The sequence below is a fragment of the Trachypithecus francoisi genome, unplaced genomic scaffold (assembly GCF_009764315.1).
Source record: "Trachypithecus francoisi isolate TF-2019V2 unplaced genomic scaffold, Tfra_2.0 Lachesis_group18, whole genome shotgun sequence".
Taxonomy (NCBI): Eukaryota; Metazoa; Chordata; class Mammalia; order Primates; family Cercopithecidae; genus Trachypithecus; species Trachypithecus francoisi.
In genome coordinates, this window is record NW_022681463.1 from 4,791,306 (window position 1) to 4,810,949 (window position 19,644).

The 19,644-nt window shown below is 53.8% G+C and overlaps 1 protein-coding gene and 1 long non-coding RNA gene across 3 annotated transcripts in view; one reads left to right on the forward strand and one right to left on the reverse strand.

The window, feature by feature from the left end:
* The first annotated feature begins 76 nt into the window (after window positions 1-76).
* LOC117063513 lies at window positions 77-19,572 on the forward strand. Of its 2 annotated transcripts, XR_004428964.1 has the most exons (5): window positions 77-987; window positions 8,695-8,790; window positions 9,981-10,107; window positions 12,730-16,285; window positions 19,438-19,572. It is a non-coding gene; the product is annotated as an uncharacterized LOC117063513 (long non-coding RNA). The 2 variants fall into 2 exon arrangements; XR_004428963.1 differs by lacking the exon at window positions 8,695-8,790 and having other exon boundaries at window positions 78-987.
* COL4A2 (collagen type IV alpha 2 chain) overlaps window positions 10,961-19,644 on the reverse strand; it is a 206,709-nt gene continuing 198,025 nt past the window's right edge. The window contains exons 45-48 of the mRNA XM_033177281.1: window positions 19,505-19,621; window positions 17,326-17,517; window positions 15,723-16,009; window positions 10,961-12,055 (exon numbers count right to left, since the gene is read on the reverse strand). Of these exons, the coding sequence (XP_033033172.1) occupies window positions 11,798-12,055; window positions 15,723-16,009; window positions 17,326-17,517; window positions 19,505-19,621 (854 nt within the window). The 3' untranslated portion in view covers window positions 10,961-11,797. The remainder of the gene's footprint in view (window positions 12,056-15,722; window positions 16,010-17,325; window positions 17,518-19,504; window positions 19,622-19,644) is intronic.

A 19,644-nucleotide genomic window follows, 5' to 3' on the forward strand; every position in this document is an offset into this window, starting at 1 on the left:
ATGAGGTCTTGCTGTGTTTCCCAGGCTGCTCCGGAACTCCTGGGCTCACGCAATCCTCTTGCCTCGGCCTCCCAAAATGCTGGGATCATAAGCATGAGCTGTGGCCAGGCCAGAGTCTTTCTTTGAAGGCTGTGGAGGGAGAGAAGGTATCATAGGACATTGTTTTTGCAGTTGGTGCTTGAAGGCAGGGAGGGGCTGTATGAATGCCTGAGGCCTGTTCTTTCTGAACATTCTTGGATTTGATTTCCCATCTGCTCTGGGCACCCGACAGCTTGTTTCCTCGAGGGGCCGTGTGCTCCAGGGACGGTGCCCATGGGTGGCACATTCTCCATCAACTCTGTTAAGCATTTCATCCTGTATGTGTTGTCCTAAAAATAAGCATCCCTGTGGGCTCCTTTTAAACGAGTTCCTCTGAGCAGTTGGTGCTGCAGTCTCTCCTATGCTAGCAACTTCCAGCTGCCCTTACAAGTGCTTTTGTAAGGGCATGAGGGGTTCGTTAATTCGGCACATCTCACTGAGCAGTCGCTCTCTCCTCAGCCCTTCCTGGAGCTGAGCGAATGGGACAGTTTCAATGACGGTGTGCCACAGGCGCCCTGTGTCCTGGGCTGCATTCCAAGTGGACTTCGGATGCCAGCCTGGCTCCTCGCTGGGGAGCCTGGTCTTGGGTCCTGTTCCCCTACCCTCATCTCATGCGGCCCCTGTTTCCTTCCAGAAACCACGTCAGTTCTTGGAAAGCTTGAAATCTCTCAGTTGGGCAACTCAGCCGTTGGAGATGGCGCAGATTTCCCCACTGGGCGTGGGTTTGAGCGCGTGACCTCAAGCATCCGTCTTTCCTTTGTGCAGAGCAGCCACTCAGGGAGGAGAAGAGCAAGTGACGGTCCAGGGTTAATGGCAGCGTGTGGTCTCGGAGCTCCCTTCTGCACATTTGCAGCTGTCTGTGTCCCCATGCAGATGAGAACCCTTTCCTCAGTGACACCTCATAATCAGGTATTTCCTGGTGCCCTTGAAGCCTCGTGCCTGGCGGTGGTGTCAGGGAGTCTTGGGGTTGGGTATGTGGTAATCTGGGTGCTGTCAGTCAGAGTGTCCCCATCCCCAGGCTCCCAGGCCTGATTTCTTAAAGAGTATGATGTTGCCATTTCTGGACCCAACTTCCTGGTTTAAACAGCCCCTGCTATGCCAGGAAAACAACCTCACATGAATGTTCCCAGCACACATCCCCCCAGCACACGGGTGCCCCCCAGTACATGGGCTCCCCCCAGCACATGGGCTCCCCCCAGCACATGGGCTCCCCCCAGCACATGGGTCCCTCCAGCACGTGGGTCCCTCTAGCACACGAATCCCCCCAGCACATCGGTGCCCCCCAGTACACAGCATCCCCCAGCACACGGATCCCCCCAGCACACAGGTCCCCCCAGCACCGGGTCCCTCTAGCACATGGATTCCCCCAGTACACGGATTCCCCCAGCACACTGGTCCCTCCAGCACACAGGTCCCCCCAGCACACGGGTCCCCCCAGCACACGGGTCCCCCTAGCACATGGGTCCCCCTAGCACACGGGTCCCCCCAGCACATGGGTCCTCCCAGCACATGGTTCTCCCCAGCACACGGGTTCCCCCAGCACAAGGGTCCTCCCGGCACACGGGTCCCTCTGGAACACGGGTCCCTCTAGCACATGGATCCCTCCAGTACACGGATCCCCCCAGCACACGGATCCCCCCAGTACGTGGATCCCCTAGCATATGGGTCCTTCCAGTACACGGGTCCTCCCAGCACACAGTTCCCCCGCACATGGGTCCCTCCAGTACATGGGTTCCCCCCAGCACTCGGATCCCCATAGCACACGGGTGCTCCCAGCACATGGATCTCTCCAGCAGAGGCTGCTCAAGGCCCATGAGACAGACCCCATGAGACACAGAGATGGTACTTGTCTTCCAGAGAGAAGGGGCAATGGCTCTGGGCTCGGCCTTCACTCCTTGCTCCTGGGAGACTCTAACCAGGCTGAGTCCCTACTGAGCAATGACCACAAACCTCTGAAGAAGGAAGAAGAGTGGGACCCGGACCCCAGAGACCCTGCTGGAAGTGCAGTAGGGTGGCCTCCAGGTGTTTGGAGGATTTCAAAGGCACAGATCCTCCCAGGCCTGGGTGGTGGAGTCCAGCTCGTATCTTCCTTTCTGTGGCCAGGCAGGGTGGCCTGTGCCCCTTGTCCTCTTACGTGCCCTTATTAGGAGCACAGCCTCTTCTTAGACCCACAGTGTGTGGGGGTCTTCCATCTTCCCACTTCGCAGAGCTGGATCTTTCGAGCCTCACTGTTGAAACAGGACAGAGGGGCTGGGTGCGGTGGGGTGGATATACAGCTGAGACCCTGCTCACACAGTGGAGAGACCCTGCACACACAGCCGAGACCCTGCACACACAGCCGAGACCCTGCACGCACAGTGGAGAGACCCTGCATGCACAGCCGAGACCCTGCACACACAGCCGAGACCCTGCACACACAGCCGAGACCCTGCACACACAGCCGAGACCCTGCACACACAGCTGAGACCCTGCTCACACAGTGGAGAGACCCTGCACACACAGCCGAGACCCTGCACACACAGTGGAGAGACCCTGCACGCACAGCCGAGACCCTGCACACACAGCCGAGACCCTGCACACACAGTGGAGAGACCCTGCACGCACAGCCGAGACCCTGCACACACAGTAGAGAGACCCTGCACGCACAGCCGAGACCCTGCACACACAGCTGAGACCCTGCACACACAGTGGAGAGACCCTGCACACACAGTGGAGAGACCCTGCACACACAGCCGAGACCCTGCACACACAGCCGAGACCCTGCACACACAGTGGAGAGACCCTGCACACACAGCCGAGACCCTGCACACACAGTGGAGAGACCCTGCACACACAGCCGAGACCCTGCACACACAGCCGAGACCCTGCACGCACAGTGGAGAGACCCTGCATGCACAGCCGAGACCCTGCACACACAGCCGAGACCCTGCACACACAGCCGAGACCCTGCACACACAGCCGAGACCCTGCACACACAGCTGAGACCCTGCTCACACAGTGGAGAGACCCTGCACACACAGCCGAGACCCTGCACACACAGTGGAGAGACCTGCACGCACAGCCGAGACCCTGCACACACAGCCGAGACCCTGCACACAGTGGAGAGACCCTGCACGCACAGCCGAGACCCTGCACACACAGTAGAGAGACCCTGCACACACAGCCGACCCTGCACACACAGCCGAGACCCTGACACACAGTGGAGAGACCCTGCACACACAGTGGAGAGACCTGCACACACAGCCGAGACCCTGCACACACAGCCGAGACCTGCACACAGTGGAGAGACCCTGCACACACAGCCGAGACCCTGCACACACAGCCGAGACCCTGCACACACAGTGGAGAGACCCTGCACACACAGCCGAGACCTGCACACACAGTGGAGAGACCCTGCACACACAGCCGAGCCCTGCACACACAGCGAGACCCTGCACACACAGTGGAGAGACCCTGCACACACAGCCGAGACCCTGCACACACAGTGGAGAGACCCTGCACACACAGCCGAGACCCTGCAACACAGTGGAGAGACCCTGCACACACAGCCGAGACCCTGCACACACAGCCGAGACCCTGCACACACAGCCGAGACCTGCACACACAGCTGAGACCCTGCTCACACAGTGGAGAGACCCTGCACACACACGAGACCCTGCTCACACAGTGGAGAGACCCTGCACACACAGCCGAGACCCTGCACACACAGTGGAGAGACCCTGCACGCACAGCCGAGACCCTGCACACACAGCCGAGACCCTGCACACACAGTGGAGAGACCCTGCACGCACAGCCGAGACCCTGCACACACAGTAGACCCTGCACACACAGCCGAGACCCTGCACACACAGCCGAGACCCTGCACACACAGTGGAGAGACCCTGCACACACAGTGGAGAGACCCTGCACACACAGCCGAGACCCTGCACACACAGTGGAGAGACCCTGCACACACAGCCGAGACCCTGCACACACAGCCGAGACCCTGCACACACAGTGGAGAGACCCTGCACACACAGCCGAGACCCTGCACACACACAGCCGAGACCCTGCACACACAGTGGAGAGACCTGCACACACAGCCGAGACCCTGCACACACAGCCGAGACCCTGCACACACAGTGGAGAGACCTGCACACACAGCCGAGACCCTGCACACACAGTGGAGAGACCCTGCACCACAGCCGAGACCCTGCACACACAGCTGAGACCCTGCACACACAGTGAGAGACCCTGCACACACAGTGGAGAGACCTGCACACACAGCCGAGACCCTGCACACAGCCGAGACCCTGCACACCAGTGGAGAGACCCTGCACACACAGCCGAGACCTGCACACACAGCGAGACCCTGCACACACAGTGGAGAGACCCTGCACACAGCCGAGACCCTGCCCACACAGTGGAGAGACCCTGCACACAGCCGAGACCCTGCACACACAGCCGAGACCCTGCACACACAGTGGAGAGACCCTGCACACACAGCCGAGACCCTGCACACACAGTGGAGAGACCTGCACACACAGCCGAGACCCTGCACACACAGTGGAGAGACCCTGCACACACAGCCGAGACCCTGCAACACAGTGGAGAGACCCTGCACACACAGCCGAGACCCTGCACACACAGCCGAGACCCTGCACACACAGTGGAGAGACCCTACATGCACAGCCGAGACCCTGCACACACAGCCGAGACCCTGCACACACAGTGGAGAGACCCTGCACACACAGTGGAGAGACCCTGCACACACAGCCGAGACCCTGCACACACAGTGGAGAGACCCTGCACACATAGCCGAGACCCTGCACACACAGCCGAGACCCTGCACACACGTAATACTGCCTGCACTCAGCCTCCTCTGTGCCTGCTCTGAAAGCTCTTCGGCCCAGTCCTCCCTTGTGGTCCAGGCTGCTTCCTTCAGGGAGAGCAGATGCCTTCAGAGCAAGCGTCCTTGCGTGGTTATGAAGCTCTGTGTCCCTCCCCTTCCCTTTGTGTTTGCCTTGAACCCACTGGCCCAGCCCTCGGAGATCAGATCTGGAGGGCACCTTGCTTGAGAATGTGCGGACCCAAGGCCAGAGAAAGTGTGTCCTGGGCCAGGGTGTCCATGGCTGGAGTGAGACACACGCCCAGGCCTTGGCTCCCAGCCCCCCCCCCACTTCCTCACGAGGCCCTCCCAGCTCAGTCTACAATGGCTGTTTTCTTGGGATGTCAAAATATGTGGAAGGTCCTGCCTGGGGCATAGTGCCTTGGGAATATGAGCCTTGGACTTTCAATGCCATGTTCCAGTTGCTGCCCTGTCTTTCCTCCCCTAAAGGTGGGCTTGGTTGATCGGGCTGCAAATGGTGGATACCCACGGGTCCAGGACAAGCCTCAGCCCCACCTTTTTTTTTTTTTATCCCCCATCCAGATTTTCCCACAGGGAGAAGGCATTGGGGCCTGGCACGCTGTCTCCTGGGAGCTGGTCTCAGTTAAGTGAGCAGGGTTGGCTTGTGCCTGCTTTCGGTCTGAAGGTGGCAGGCCTGGGACTGGTCACTGTCATCCCGAGTAGCACTTCCAAACCCTCTCCCTCAGCCTCACTGCATGGTGGCCTCGTTCACCAACCCCTGTGTGGCGGGCGGCTCCCATGGCCAGGGGCGAGTTCTCCCGGCTTCGAGGGAGGTGTGAGAGCCCCCTGGACAGAGTCCTCATCATCTGAATGCAAGAATTCCTTTCCCAGGAATCCTGCAGATAAAATGGATTATTTTTGTGAGTGTACAGTTAAGAATAAGCCAGCTTAAGGCGAAAGAATGGGTCCCACCTGGAGGAGAAGCGGGGTCCTGTCCCATGTGGGATGAAATGGCCTCTGTAGGAATGGCTCCAGCTTTAGGGCTGGTTTATGCCATCACGGGACCCACATCTTCTGAGCGGGCTCCACCCCATCCATCTGCCCTTTGTTCTTGTACTTTGGCCATGAATGGGAGGAGAAGGTCCCTGAGCCACCCCTGCATGTGGCAAGGTCCCCTCAAGTGTGAGTCTGTAGGTGGGGTGGGGGAAGGGGGCTCCTGGGCGTATTTTAAACTTGGGAAGACAGCAGTCCCCTCCTGCCCCATCTCATGTGGCTTTGCAGCTGCAGCCTCTCATCTAAGTGCGTGTTCCTGGCCTCTGAGAAGAACCTAGTTAATTAAAATGGGCTTGTACAATGAAATTGTGAAATACCCCTCGGGTGCGGGGACTCCAGCAGTACGCGGAAATGACCCCACGCTTTGAGGCTTCTGAACGGTGCAGGTAATGTTATGTGACGTGCCTCGGGTGCCTGGCACGTGGTTGATGCTCAATGGTCGCTGTTTTTAGGAAGTCAGCCCAGTGTAGAGGTTTGGCTTGAATGCCCCCTGAGTACATGTGTTATCTTGTGCAAGTTGATTTGCCATCTTTGGGGAAAATCTCTTTATGAAATGGGGTATATCGTGCCTACTTCACAGAGTAGTGGGAGGCAGGAAAAGCACCCGGGAGAGCACTTTGCAGAGGGGCTGGACCACAGGAGGTAGATGACTGTCCTTTTCCACCTCCAACCCCAGCAGAGTGATGTCACCATGAAGCAGCCACTAGAGAAAAATGGCCAGAAAGCAATGATTTTCCCTTTTTCAGTAATGGCAGAGAGAAAGCCAGCTTCGCTTTAAAGCACATTGCCTTGGGGCTGGGTGGGGTGGCTCATGCCTGTAATCCTAGCACTTTGGGAGGGGATCACTTGAGGTCAGGAGTTCAAGACCAGCCTGGCCAGCATGATGAAATCCCGTCTTTGTTAAAAAATACAAAAAAATTTAGCTGGGTGTGGTGGTGCACACCTCTCCCAGCTACTCGGGAGGCTGAGGCAGGAGAATGGCTTGAACCCAGGAGGTGGAGGCTGCAGTGAGCCAAGATCCTGCCATTGCACTCTAGTCTGGGCAACAGAGCCAGACTCCGTCTCAAAAAAAAGGGCACATTGTCTTTGTGACATTTCGTTTTTCATCTCCCTTGGTTTTGGCAGAATTGTGAGACGTGTCTGACGGGGAGGGGTAGGAGCAGGAAAGGTGCTTCCTTTCTGGGGAGGGTGTACGTGTGCCACGCGCGCCACTGCACAGCTGCACATACACGTGCGTCAACATCGGAGCCGTAGCCGCCCCGCACAGCTGGGCACAGGCCGTGCAGGAGACACGCCACCCATGAGCCACTCTTCCTCGGACACCGTTCAGCCTTGAGGACCTCGCTGGGTGCTGGGAACAGCAGGCCATCCTTAGAGAGGAAGGCTGAGGACTCAGAATGGACTTATGGATATTGATTTTATACTTTGGGTTGTTATCCAAGACTATCTTACTTTCTTGTTCAGATGGCTTCGTCTTGGGTCTTAGGGAGCTCTTTTAGATGGCTCCCATGTCCCTTCCACATATGTCCATCTGGGGTTTTATTTGAGCACTTCCTTACTTTCTGGCACTACAAGATGTTCCAGTCTCATCGTCTGTATTTCCTGCCCCAGTCTCAGAATCAGCCATCTCCCCGAGGAGCCTCGGGTTCTTTCGTTGGAGAAGAGTGTTAGAAACCCAGATCTGGGGCCAGGTATGCTCACTGCTCCTGCGGGGCTGCTTCTCTCAGGCCCTCTCAGCTGACAGAGCAAAGAAATACATGCGTATGTACTAACCCTATATATACATACCTACCCCTGTATAGACACATACCTACAGGTATTTCTTTATGCGACTTTAGGTGTCTATAATAGGCTAAACCTGAGTTCTTCTGAGATCTCTGACTCTAATCATTGTGTCATTTCCCCACTTTGCTGTAAATTCTCCTCCAATAAGAAACATGGCTCCCACTGACCATCCACTTAATTAATGGTTCAGTTGTTGTTGTTGTTGTTGTTGTTGTTTGTTTTTGGAGACAGTCTCTCTGTCGTGGGATTACAGGCGTGAGCCACCGTGCCCAACCAATGGTTCAGTTTTAGCATGAATGTGGTGTCAGCACTGTTCACCAGTACTCCTGCAAGAAACAACTTTATCCACTAGAGTACAATGCTGTGTGCAGTTCTCTTTGCCTTTGGTCTTAGAGACGCCACTCATTTCCAAATTACTCATATTATTAACAGCACCTTTCCCCTACTGGCTTCAAGGAGCTCCTGACACTTCCGCGGCGTTTTCTTTTTAAATAAGTGGATGGCCCTTTTCCAGGAAGGCAGCCTCAAGGAAAAGCCACCTCCAGGTGTAACCAGAAACACTGAGTATTTCTCAGCGGGGAGGGGGAGGACAGCCTTACATGTTATTGTCTGAGCTGAACTTATGCTGTATGAATACAAACAGCTCCTAGATATTTGTAGCGTGGTGGCTTCCTGAGTCTGCAGAGTGAGGTTCTTGCTGCACCACGTGTGGGAGGTGAGGATGCTGTTCCCTCGTTGCCTTCAAGACATCTGCTTGGGTTTGGTCTGTCACTTTAAGATCCTCCTGGTAGCTCGTGTTACTCTTCCCTCCCATGTCTAGCATGTCATGGAATTTACTTTCCAAATCATTCTACTCCCTTCCCTGCACTGTGCATTTGAAATCATAGTGCTCAACCTCAACACATTTAGAACTCCCAAGTTGCAGCGATTCTCTACCTCCTTCCTCTTAGGTCCTGGACACGTACGAGTGCATACATGCCTGCAGCTTTAGAAACGTTCACGTGTAGTGACTGATCTGATTCTCCTGACGTCACTCTGATGCACAGGTACTTTGATGCATTTTCCTGGAGGCCCGGCTCACTGAAGCAACCCACCCAGACCATCCTTGCCAACTTGCTCTTCTTGGATGGATTAAAGGCTGATGTGCTCTCCAGGGCTTGTGAATCTTCTGGGTACCCCTACCCAGTCAGGATGGCTGCAGATGCATCTTTATGCGCATTCCAGCAGCATCTCTGCCAGGGGTGCTGAAAGTCACTGTCTGAAGCAGCTGGGAGGCAGAGGTGATTCTGACTTTGGGGCACCCACCCTCTGGAAAATGTGGCACATCATTAGTGGATGGCTCAAGCACGCTCAGCTCTCAGGGGGCAGTTATTCCTGGCACCAAGAAACTAGCCTGGAAAAATCTGTCTTATGCAACATTCAGGGTCCATGAAGGACAGAGCTCTGATTTTCAAGGTGCGGGGTGTCCAGTGGTTCGATTCCAGATGAGGCATCTCCACTTGCTGTACTTCAGTGGGATCGTGGCTCCTTGGCACAGATGTCGGGGTTATGAATTGTGATTGATTTATATTTTATAAGCCACATTCTGGAAACCAATTGTGTTGAGGATCTTCGTCTTCTCATGTATTTTAGGTCTAGGGTGAAACATTTCTTTGATGGTTAACACTGGGTACTGACGCTGAAGTGTGATCGCCACACAAGGTATCCAGCCTACCCCAGTCGAGCAGGGGTCTTCAGGACCGCAGCATACTTTGTGGTTGCCTCCTTGGCAGTGGGGGTGGAGTCTAGAATGAATTGCTGCTTCCCAGCTTCTAGAGGTGCTGTGGTTGCAAGCTCTGGTCTCTTGATCTCCGTCTCACACACTCTAGGCCCACCGTTTTGCTACAGCTATTGCCGTGGTGACCGGCCATGTGCAGGTGTGGCCTGACACACTGTGTCTCAGCTCTGCCTGGTTCTCTACCACCTCTACCTGGCATCTGGCAGGAGCCCGCTCAGCCTTGCTGGTGTGTGGCGCACCTGGGAGTGTGAGGGAATTAACACCCTCAGGCAACCCCTGACCAGTCGAGACCACAGCTGATGGAGAACACTTCCCTTTCCAGGCCATGGCTGGACCATCTGAGGCTCCTTCACTTGCTGGATCCCAAGCAGGATCAAACCTAAACTGTCCACAGTGGTAACCCCCTTAGTCTCACATCCTTGAGTTGGCTTTTCTTATTCTTGGTTTCTCCCACTCCAGGTCCCACTCAGGCTTCCTGAAATCACCTTCCCATGTAGCCCTGCTGTGTAGAGGTCCTGGCCTCAGCCAGCTTCTGGGGGAACACGAGCTAGGGCAGCTGTTTATCTGTTTCAAATAACATTATAAGGTAAGATACTTATTTCATAATGTGAACATGTTTCTTAGGAAAACTTCAATTTGAGATTGCATTTCAGAGTCAAACTCTGTGAGCTGAATCTCAGAGACTGTTTCTTTGAAATACTGAGCTTTGACTTGGGAAGTTATCTGGGAACTTTTTTTTGTAGACATGGGGTCTCACTATATTGTCCAGGCTAGTCTCAAACTCCTATGCTTAAGTGATCCTCCCACCTCAGCCTCCCAAAGTACTGGGATTACAGATGTGAGGCACTGCACCCAGCCTATGTTGGAACGAATTGAGTAACTCTGGAAATACATTTGTGAAGTGCCCTTTCTCCAATCCAAATTCCCACAAGTACTGGTTGGGGTGTTTTTATTTTTATTTTTATTTTTTTTGAGATGGAGTTTCACTTTTGTTGCCCAGGCTGGAGTACAGTGGCACAATCTCAGCTCACTGCAACCTCTGCCTCCCGGGTTCAAGTGATTCTCCTGCCTCAGTCTCCCGAGTAGCTGCGATTATGGGCGCCAGCAAATTTTTATATTTTTAGTAGAGATGGGGTTTCACCATGTTGGCCAGGCTGGTCTCGAACTCCTGACCTCAGCTGATCCACCTGCCTCAGCCTCCCAAATTGTTGGGATTTCAGGCGTGAGCCAGCACGCCTGGCCTGGTTGGGGTGTTTTCTGTAAGCATTAGTGAGTTATAAACATAAACACATTCCCTGAGAAATGAGTGCAATACCACGAATGGGTTCAACTCTACTGAGATGGATAAAAACAGCAGCATGGGTGGACGCAGTGCCTTGCATTCATCAAATGTTTTGCTCTATGAACACGATAAGATTAAGGCAGTCAGCAACTTGGGGTTTAAAAATATTCAAAACCAAGTTTTATTTTATAGTCGTTACACAGGAGGGGGTAGTCAGAAGAGCACAGCTCACCCCCAGCAGTGGAGGGGTTAGATCTCAGGGACAACGTGGGGCAGTGGGGACAGCACCTCCGACCCGATGGGGTGTACCTTCAAGTAGCAGGGCTGACAATGACGCCTAGAAAGGTCTCCACTTCCGCCTGAGTTTGGCCAAACCCAATGGTCTATAGGGATGTGGCAAAAGAATGACCGACCGCTGTGTGATTATCAGTGTTTTTTACCATAAAGAGCACAGTTTTGCCTTGAAGATAATTCACATCAACAGTGTTTGGGAGAACGTAGAGCTGGCATAGCATTGGTGTAGAATGCAGGGCCAGGCCCACCCACAGGGCCCTCATGTGGGGACGGGTGCCTGAGCCCCTGAGCCCCTCGAGCCTCTGGCCACGGCTGGCTGCCTGTGTGCTGTTGTCTCATCTGTCCCACCCCAAGAAGTGAGTTGAACAATGTGAGTTGTCTGTGGCATTTGAAAGTGCAGTGGTTACATGGTGTGTGCGAAGTGGTTAGCTGTGCCTCCAGGCGGCACATCTAGCAGGGGTGACGGAGGCCAGGGTTGCTCCTGGGTTTCTATGGGCAGGGCTTGCCCTGCAGGGGTCCCGAGTGCTTGCACCCGCTCGATGACAGTGGCTGGCAGGTCTAAGTGCTGCTGCTGGATGCAAATTCCTTTGGTAGACTTTTTTTTTTTTTAAAGAAAAAAATAAAACCAATTTTTGGGTTGGCACCTGAGGTAATAAGTTAAGAATAAGCACCAAAATGACCCTTCCTGGCACACGCCAGCTCACAGGTTCTTCATGCACACCTGGCAGCGGCTGATGTGTGTGCGGATGAGGCCGGCCTTGAGCGTGTCAGCGGAGGGCGAGCCCTGGAAGCTCTGCTCGGGAATGGTGGTCAGCCAGAAGCTGTACTTATTGGCGTAGTAGTGGCAGGTGCCGCGGCCTCCATTGCACTCGATGAATGGCGTGGCGCGGAAGTCCTCCAGACAGCTGCCCGGTGACACCAGTGACTGGCCGCCGCCTTCGTCTCCCGCCGCCGTGTGCTGCACAGAGAGGGGGCAGGGCAGGGTTAGGAATCACAGGCTGCAGGTGGCACGGGGTCAGGGCATAGCTCTCTTCTGTGCGTTTGTTTTTACTGAACAGCAAACCATGACCATCCCCCCATCGGTGTCAATACGGATATGCGGCATCCTCACAAATGCACCTGCAGCAAGAGGGGGTTGGTGAAATACACCCGGGCCCCTGCAGGAGGCAGCCCCGGGCACTAGGATGTGCTGCGGAGGCTGGCCGTTCAGTAGGAGCTAGAGCACGGACAGCAGGTATGAGCCACAGACGCAACGGATGACATTTCAGTAACAAAACAAACCATCTGCCCAATCAACCATTCAAAGAAAAATACCTGGCAGAAGAGATAACACAATGTTTACTCTTCTTAAAAGAAAAAAATAAAACATAGGCTAGCATCTGAGGCTAGTAACTTAAAAATAGTCACCCAACCAGGCCTCCCAGCCCCTTCTCTGAGGAGGAAAGATAAGTGGTTTTAGTTATTTTTTAAAAATCTGTACTTGCTGATTTTTCACAATAAATATGTATTACTTGTGTAATTAAATAATTTTTTTTCAATCAGAGGTTGTTAAATAATTAGTTGATCCTGAGGCTGGCTGGGAGATGGGTGAGGTCTTCAAGGGAGCCTTATTTTTTGTTTTTCATTTTAAAGGTCTACTTTGTGTTGCGTCAACATGTTTAGCCTTTATGGAAGTGCATGGCAGGCCTCCTGGATCCCAGAGTTTGTGTCTAAGTGCCATTTGGCTTGGCTGAGCAGGCTTTGAGTGGTAAGTGGGCTTCAGAATCTGTTTACTTAGAAGAGAAATATCTCAGTTCAGTTTGTGGGAAAAAGGGGCTGTACTGTGATGTATTTGGGCAGGGGCCCTAGTTTAAGCTTTCCTTTAAACACACACAGAAACCAAAAAGCCTTTAAAAAGTGTTCTGCTCACAGAAGGCAGAAGCCTGTCCAGCCCTGAGCTGCCTGCTCTTGTCTGCTAATGAGCAGGTAAGAAGTGGAGACGTCCTCCCGGGCACCTCTGGCTTCCCTGCTGTCTGAAGGAGCTGAGGCCGTGTTGGGAGCTGCCCAAAGGAGACACCTGGGACTCCCAGCATGAGCTCAGAAGGGAGCATGATGTGCGAAGTCTTAGAGGCTGGCACAGCCAGGTAAGAGCTGAGTTTGCTGCACACACACACAAGCATACACGCACACATGCACACACACGGTGTACACTCATGCACACACACAATGCACGCATGCACACCCACGCATGTACACACACACGCAGTACATCCTTGTGTACACACACCCCTGTGCACACACGTGCATAAGTGCACACAGTGCAGGCACACGCACCCTTTCCATGTGCTCCTCTCAGTGGGCAAGCCTCTGCCTTTGGTACTCACAGCAGCTCATATATCTTAAGAGAACTGCCTAGATGAGAGGCTGACCTGGAGAAGGGGCTGTGAGGGCTCCAGATTGTAGCCAGAATTGAAAAAAGAGGAACTAAAATAACGGCCAGCTAGATACTGTAGCCTCCACCAGACTAGCTTTGAGAGAGGCCACTGAGGGGAGGGGAGGAAAATGGCTTTTGCTGCTGCAGTCTGCATCCATGGCTTTGCCCTTGTCCTCCCTCCCACATGGTGCTCGCTTGTAGGGAATGCAGAAAATGCATCCTCTGGGGCCACCTATCCTCATGGACAAAAGAAGGGTGAGCCGGGTGCTAGCCTCAGCACTGTTCTCGCCTTCTGTGCATCCACTGGGGACAGTGGGGCAGTTGCTCTCAGCCGAGCTGTCCTCTCCTCTCCAAAGTCAGCTCTCATTATGCTGAGATGCCAGCAGCCCTAGTGGTACCATATGCTTGTCACCACACGGAAGGGATCAAAGACTATGTAAAGCACAGACGAGGCATACAGCTGTCTTGGTTCAGGTCCTGTCTCCAAGACAGCAGTCAGGACACATCTGGAGGGGGCACGTCTCCAGTACACAGATGTGTCTGCTCACTTATCCATCGTCAGGGCCAGTGGGGACTTTCTGTTGTTCTCAGAAGTCAAGGTACTTCTGGCCCATCTGTTCTGACCCCTGCATCTGTCAGCAGGGTGACAGGAGCCATCTCAACCCATGCCTTTTGGGGATGTCAAGTTCCAGGCTTGCTGAGGCTGTCAGCCATTTATTTAAGCAGAGAGTTATGTGTGCAGAGGATAATGCCTGCTTATCTCGTGACAGTAATTTGAAACCTGATTGCTAACGGAACAGGGGATGCCTGACCTTTTTGGATACTGTGTAATCATGCCCTTCACAAAGGAGAGGCTCATTTATTTTGAATTTAACAATGTGAGTTAAAAAAATAGAAGCAACCAAAGCTTACTTCCTCCATGACACAGGGGCACCCCGAAGGTCACTGTGAAACAAAAGAAGGTTGCCCCAAAGTCACCTTCCATGATATGCTTCTGGAAAGGTAGAAGTTGTGCCTGTCCCTGCCCGGGATTTAGTATCCTGTTGCTCCAACTTATCATAGCAACAATACTTGTTAAAGTGCCAATACTGTTTGTCTTTTCCTTCCTTTCCTAGAATCTGGATTTTTTTTTCCTGTTGTTTTGAAAGATTAGCAATCATTATGTAATTTATATTTTACGTTGTATATATATAATTTATGAAATATTTAACATGCTGGGCATCCGATCCATGTAGTTGGAGTTATGACAGTTATAATGCCTATAAATAAACTCAGTGGAAGACCCACTGTCCTCAGCGAGACTCTCTTTTCTGCCTATAATAGTATACAGATGGTCCCCGATTTACCATGGTTAGACTTCAATGAGTTTTGACTTTTCGACGGTGCCAAAGCAATATGTATTCAATTCACTATTGGATTTCTGGTGGGGCTACATCCAGATAAACCCATCATAAATTGAGAATGCACTTTCAACTTAACAATATCTTCATCTTCCAATGAATTTGTCGGGACGGGACCCTACTCCAAGTTGAGGAGCCCCTGCTTTAAGAGGTCGTATTGCAAGAGACACTACAGTGCTGCGGCCTCTTCCCTAGAGATTAAGCTAAACCTGATCTGGCCAAAGCTGAGAGTTCTCTATTTTATACCCAAAGGTGATCTGGCAGGGTGGGCGGCACCTTCCCAGGTCCTGGCTGTGCACCTTCTCCTGGATTTCAAAGTACACAGGCTCTCCGTTTTATACCCAAAGGTATTCCAGAATTTTCCTCATGAATATATATCCATTTTAAGCCAGGCAGTTAATAGGTATTTCTTGAAGGTATTTAAGGTTCCAGACAGATTCTAAAGAAGATCAGGATTCTGGAGAAAAGTCTTCCATATATTTAGACTTTGGTAAACCCAAAGCAGCTGTACCTTTGGTGCTGGTGTTATACTAGTAAGACGGATAACAGGCAAATTCGTCCTGGTTACACTCCTTACGAAGGCCTGGTGCCAAATGAATGAGCCCTTTCTGGGTGGGGGAAGCCCTGTGCCCAGCATGTGGCTCAGTTCGCAAAGTGTAAGCTGTATTCCAGCTCTCACTCTCTCCCTGGGCCAAGTGCCCTCGTGCAGTGCACACCCTGACTGCCCTGATTATTCTTACAAAGGCAGCTGTTCTTGCCGTGTCCCCAGCCAGGGTGTGGTTGGGGAGGGGAACTGGGCAAATGCCACATACCATGAGGAAGGAATATCCGATCCACAAACTCCGCCACCCCGCTGGGCAGTGTGGAATGGAGACATCTTGACTGTGGACGGCGATGGCGACGGCTGGGGCCTCACACACAGAGCAGCGGCTGATGTAGGGCTTGATCTCCTCCTCGGCCACAGGCATCATGGGCAGCGGAGCAGTGGTAGAGAGCCAGTAGGACTTGTCGTTGCGGCTGGCGTAGTAGCAGACATCACCAGGGTTGCAGTACAGGAAGGGCATGGTGCTGAACCGCGCCAGGCAGGAGCCCGCCAGCCCTGCGGAAGGAGGGGTCATGAGATCACAGTGCAGTATGGCTAGAAGACACACCTGCCAGCCCCAGCCAGGCCCAAGAGGCTCCGTGTCACAGACTTGCCCCAGGACACCTGGCGGAGTTCAGCCAGGCTAAGGCTTTCCAATTTCTTTCTTTTTTTCTTTTTGATCAAACAGACTCACTGGCATTTCAGAACAGCTCTGTTCTTCTACATGGTCTCACACATACTGGGCCAAGTTGGATCAGCAGGGAGTGGCGTCTTCATGGAATAGCATGTTGGGTGAGCCTTACCTTAGTGGGGTCTTAACAGCACTGGCCCCAAGAAAACTCTGATGGCACTCGAAGGGGTCACTCTTTGACCCCAAGGAGCCACCCCAGAAGGAGCCCTGGCCTCTCTCCCTTCCATGTAGCCTTATTGCTTCTAGAGATGAAGACAGCCTTTTTCTCCTGGCCATGCTGAATGATGCGGCTAAGCACGTTTCCCTCTTCACAGGGACTACGGAAAAGCTCAGACCCAGAAGTGCAGCCACCTTTAGCAAACATGCCTGGGCTAGGCCTGCCTCCTTGGCCCTGTTCCCAGATCTATTCTAGGCCCTTATCCTTGGCGGCCTTTGCCTCACTGTTCTTTAGAAACTCATTGTGGAAGTGGGGCGCACAGGCAGGAATGTGCTGGCGCCATGAGCCAGCCGCACGCTTTCCGGGGGCAGAACGCCTGGTGTAACCTGCACTGAGGAGGCAGAACGCAGCCAGTGTCTTGGACACCCTTCCCGTCACCCCCTCAAAGAGGACCTCAGACTAAGCCACTTCACTTGTAATTTGTGTGTGTTGCGTTTTCTGTATTCAAAGTCACATTAGTGCCTTCTAAAGGCTTCCTTGAATAAGAGCATGCACACGTGTCCATGGGTCCATTTTCCTGGGGTCCTGTATGGGAGAGTCTTATACGAACCCCAGCACCTTATGGCCCCTGCCTGACTCCAAGTCTACAGAACTTGGGTCAAAAAGCAAGAAGGAGGTGAAGTAATTGGTGGTCTCCACTGGAGAGGGGTCAAGGGTCAGACGGGTCACATGGGCGCCTGCGGAAGTCGATACCAAGTTAGAAGGCAGGTCCCTGTGTTAAGGTCCTGAGGTTGAAGGGCTTTGTAAGGCTTCTGCTTCAAAGGCTGTTTTAATCTTTCTGCACCTCCAGGAATGTGGGTGGACCCTTCATCAGGGGAACTGACCAGCCGTGAAGAGTTTGGGAGTCTCGCTGTGGCCCTTTGACCGTAGCCACTTCCAGGCCAGCCCTGAGCAGATCATGGGGGCCAGGTGGGAGGTACCTACCCAGGTCCTGGTTGTGTGCCTTCTCCTGGCCCTCGAAGTACAGCAGGCTGTACCCACTCCAGAGCTTGTTCATGCCCACCGGGCACATGGGCTCCTGGTCTGTCTGGCTGTGCTTCACCAGGAGGTAGCCGATGCTGGCGCTGCGGCCTGGCATACCCGGCAGGCCTGGGCTCCCCGGACGGCCTGGTGCCCCTACAGCCCGGGAGTGAGAGAGAGGGAGAGCAGCCCCTTCACAGCCGCCCCTTCACAGCCGCCCCTTCACAGCCGCCCCCTTCACAGCCGGCCCCTTCACAGCCGCCCCCTTCACAGCCGCCCCCTTCACAGCCGTCCCTTCACAGCCGCCCCCTTCACAGCCGCCCCTTCACAGCCGCCCCCTTCACAGCCGCCCCTTCACAGCCGTCCCCTTCACAGCCACCCCCTTCACAGCCGTCCCTACAGCCCGAGAGGGAGAGCAGCCCCTTCACAGCCGCCCCCTTCACAGCCGCCCCCTTTACAGCCGCCCACAGAAACCTCGGAACCCAGGGGTGCAGGGCTGTTTCCAGGTGCGCCTAGAACCGTTGCTTTCCTTCCCCAGATCTTGGGGCTGTCTGTTGAGATCAGGAGACTACTGGGAAGGATTTGATCTACACTTTGTGCTTAGTAGCATGAAATGATGGCAGTGAGGGCACTGGGCAGAGAGGAGGGGTCCTTTCCATAAAGGACTCAGTCGGCCATAGGTAGGCGTGTGCCCCTCAGGATGTGCCCAACGTCCCTGGAGTTGGAAGTGTCCAGAGGAGTATCGCAGGCCAGCCCCCACCCCCAGCAGTGGCCTCTCTCTGTTGGACACTTCCAGGAGATGTGGCTCATTGCAGGCCACGCTGACTGCGCACTTGACCACATCCTGGGTTAGAATGTTCTTTCTCTGCGCAGCCGAGATCCGCCTCCTATAACTCCTACCCAGGGAGCACCTGGGGTGGCTCATCTGCCTCCAGCAAAGCAGCTCTGTGAATGTTTCTCGGCTGTCCCTGGTGAACCTTTCTCCCATTGTCCCCTCCCCTTCCAAGGGACGCCCATGGTCATGGCCCTTTCTCCCAGGACACTTCCCCTCCGCCGTCCCTAGCTTGTCTCCTACCCTGGGCGGGCTCTGATTTGCCGGCAGTTGTTTTCAGGTGCACCCCACACTACCCATAATTTGCCGACTGTGGATCTGACCCCAGGGGCAGGGGACTGCTATTTCCTTTGACTTGGACACCAAAAATGCTACCTGTGTTTAATTTTTATTTTTTATTTTTTTTGAGACGGAGTCTCACTCTGTCGCCCAGGCTGGAGTGCAGTGGCACAGGATGGTCTCAATCTCCTGACCTCGTGATCCGCCCGCCTTAGCCTCCCAAAGTGCTGGGATTACAGGCGCGCCTGGCCTTAATTTTAATTTTAATGCTCAGACCATTGGCTCAAACTGAGCTCAGGTTAAGACAAATTTGGGTTTTTTTTTTTTTTTGCATGAATAGCTATTCCTGGCCTATTTCATTCTGCATATGTGCAAATAATTTTAAAAAAAATAAGTAAGACGACCAGGCATGGTGGCTTACACCTGTAATCCCAGCACTTTGTGAGGCCGAGGTGGGCGGATCACTCGAGGTCAGGAGTTCGAGACCAGCCTGGCCAACATGGTGAAACCCCCGTCTCAACTACAAAAACAAAGAAGTTAGCTGGGTGTGGTGGCACATGCCTGTAGTCTTTGGGAGGCTAAGACAGGAGAATTCCTCGAGCCCGGGAGGCAGAGGCTGCAGTGAGCTGAGATGACGCCACTGCACTCCAGCCTGGGTGAGGCAGAGTGAGACTCTGTCTCAAAAAAAAAAAAATAATAAGGGCTTTGCAATGTGGGTCTAGTAAATTTTAATAATTGCTTTTTGGCTACTGGTCTAATCCTGATCCTTGAAGTCTACTGATCCCTGCTGCCCACTCCGTAGCACTGCAGGTGTCCCAGGAAAAGGAGGGAGGCTATCCCGGGACTCGGTGCCAGGTGTTCTGCTGGGCACAGGAGTGAAGCAGCATGCTTAGATTGGGAGCAAGAGGGTGGGGCAGCGCCTCATTTCTGGCTTTTCTGGGCTCTCATGTGTCCCTTTCCTACAGACCACAGTCTGTGAGTCAGACCCACAGCACTAGGACCTGGGAAGGTCCTTCGCCACTGGTCACTCACCTTCTTGGCCAATCGGCCCCTGGTGGCCTATGGGTCCTTCATCTCCCCGGAACCCGGGAACAGCAGACACGCCACCTCTTCCTTGGGGCCCGGCTTTCCCTGGAGCCCCACGGAAACCTGCAAGCCACCAAAGAAGTGTG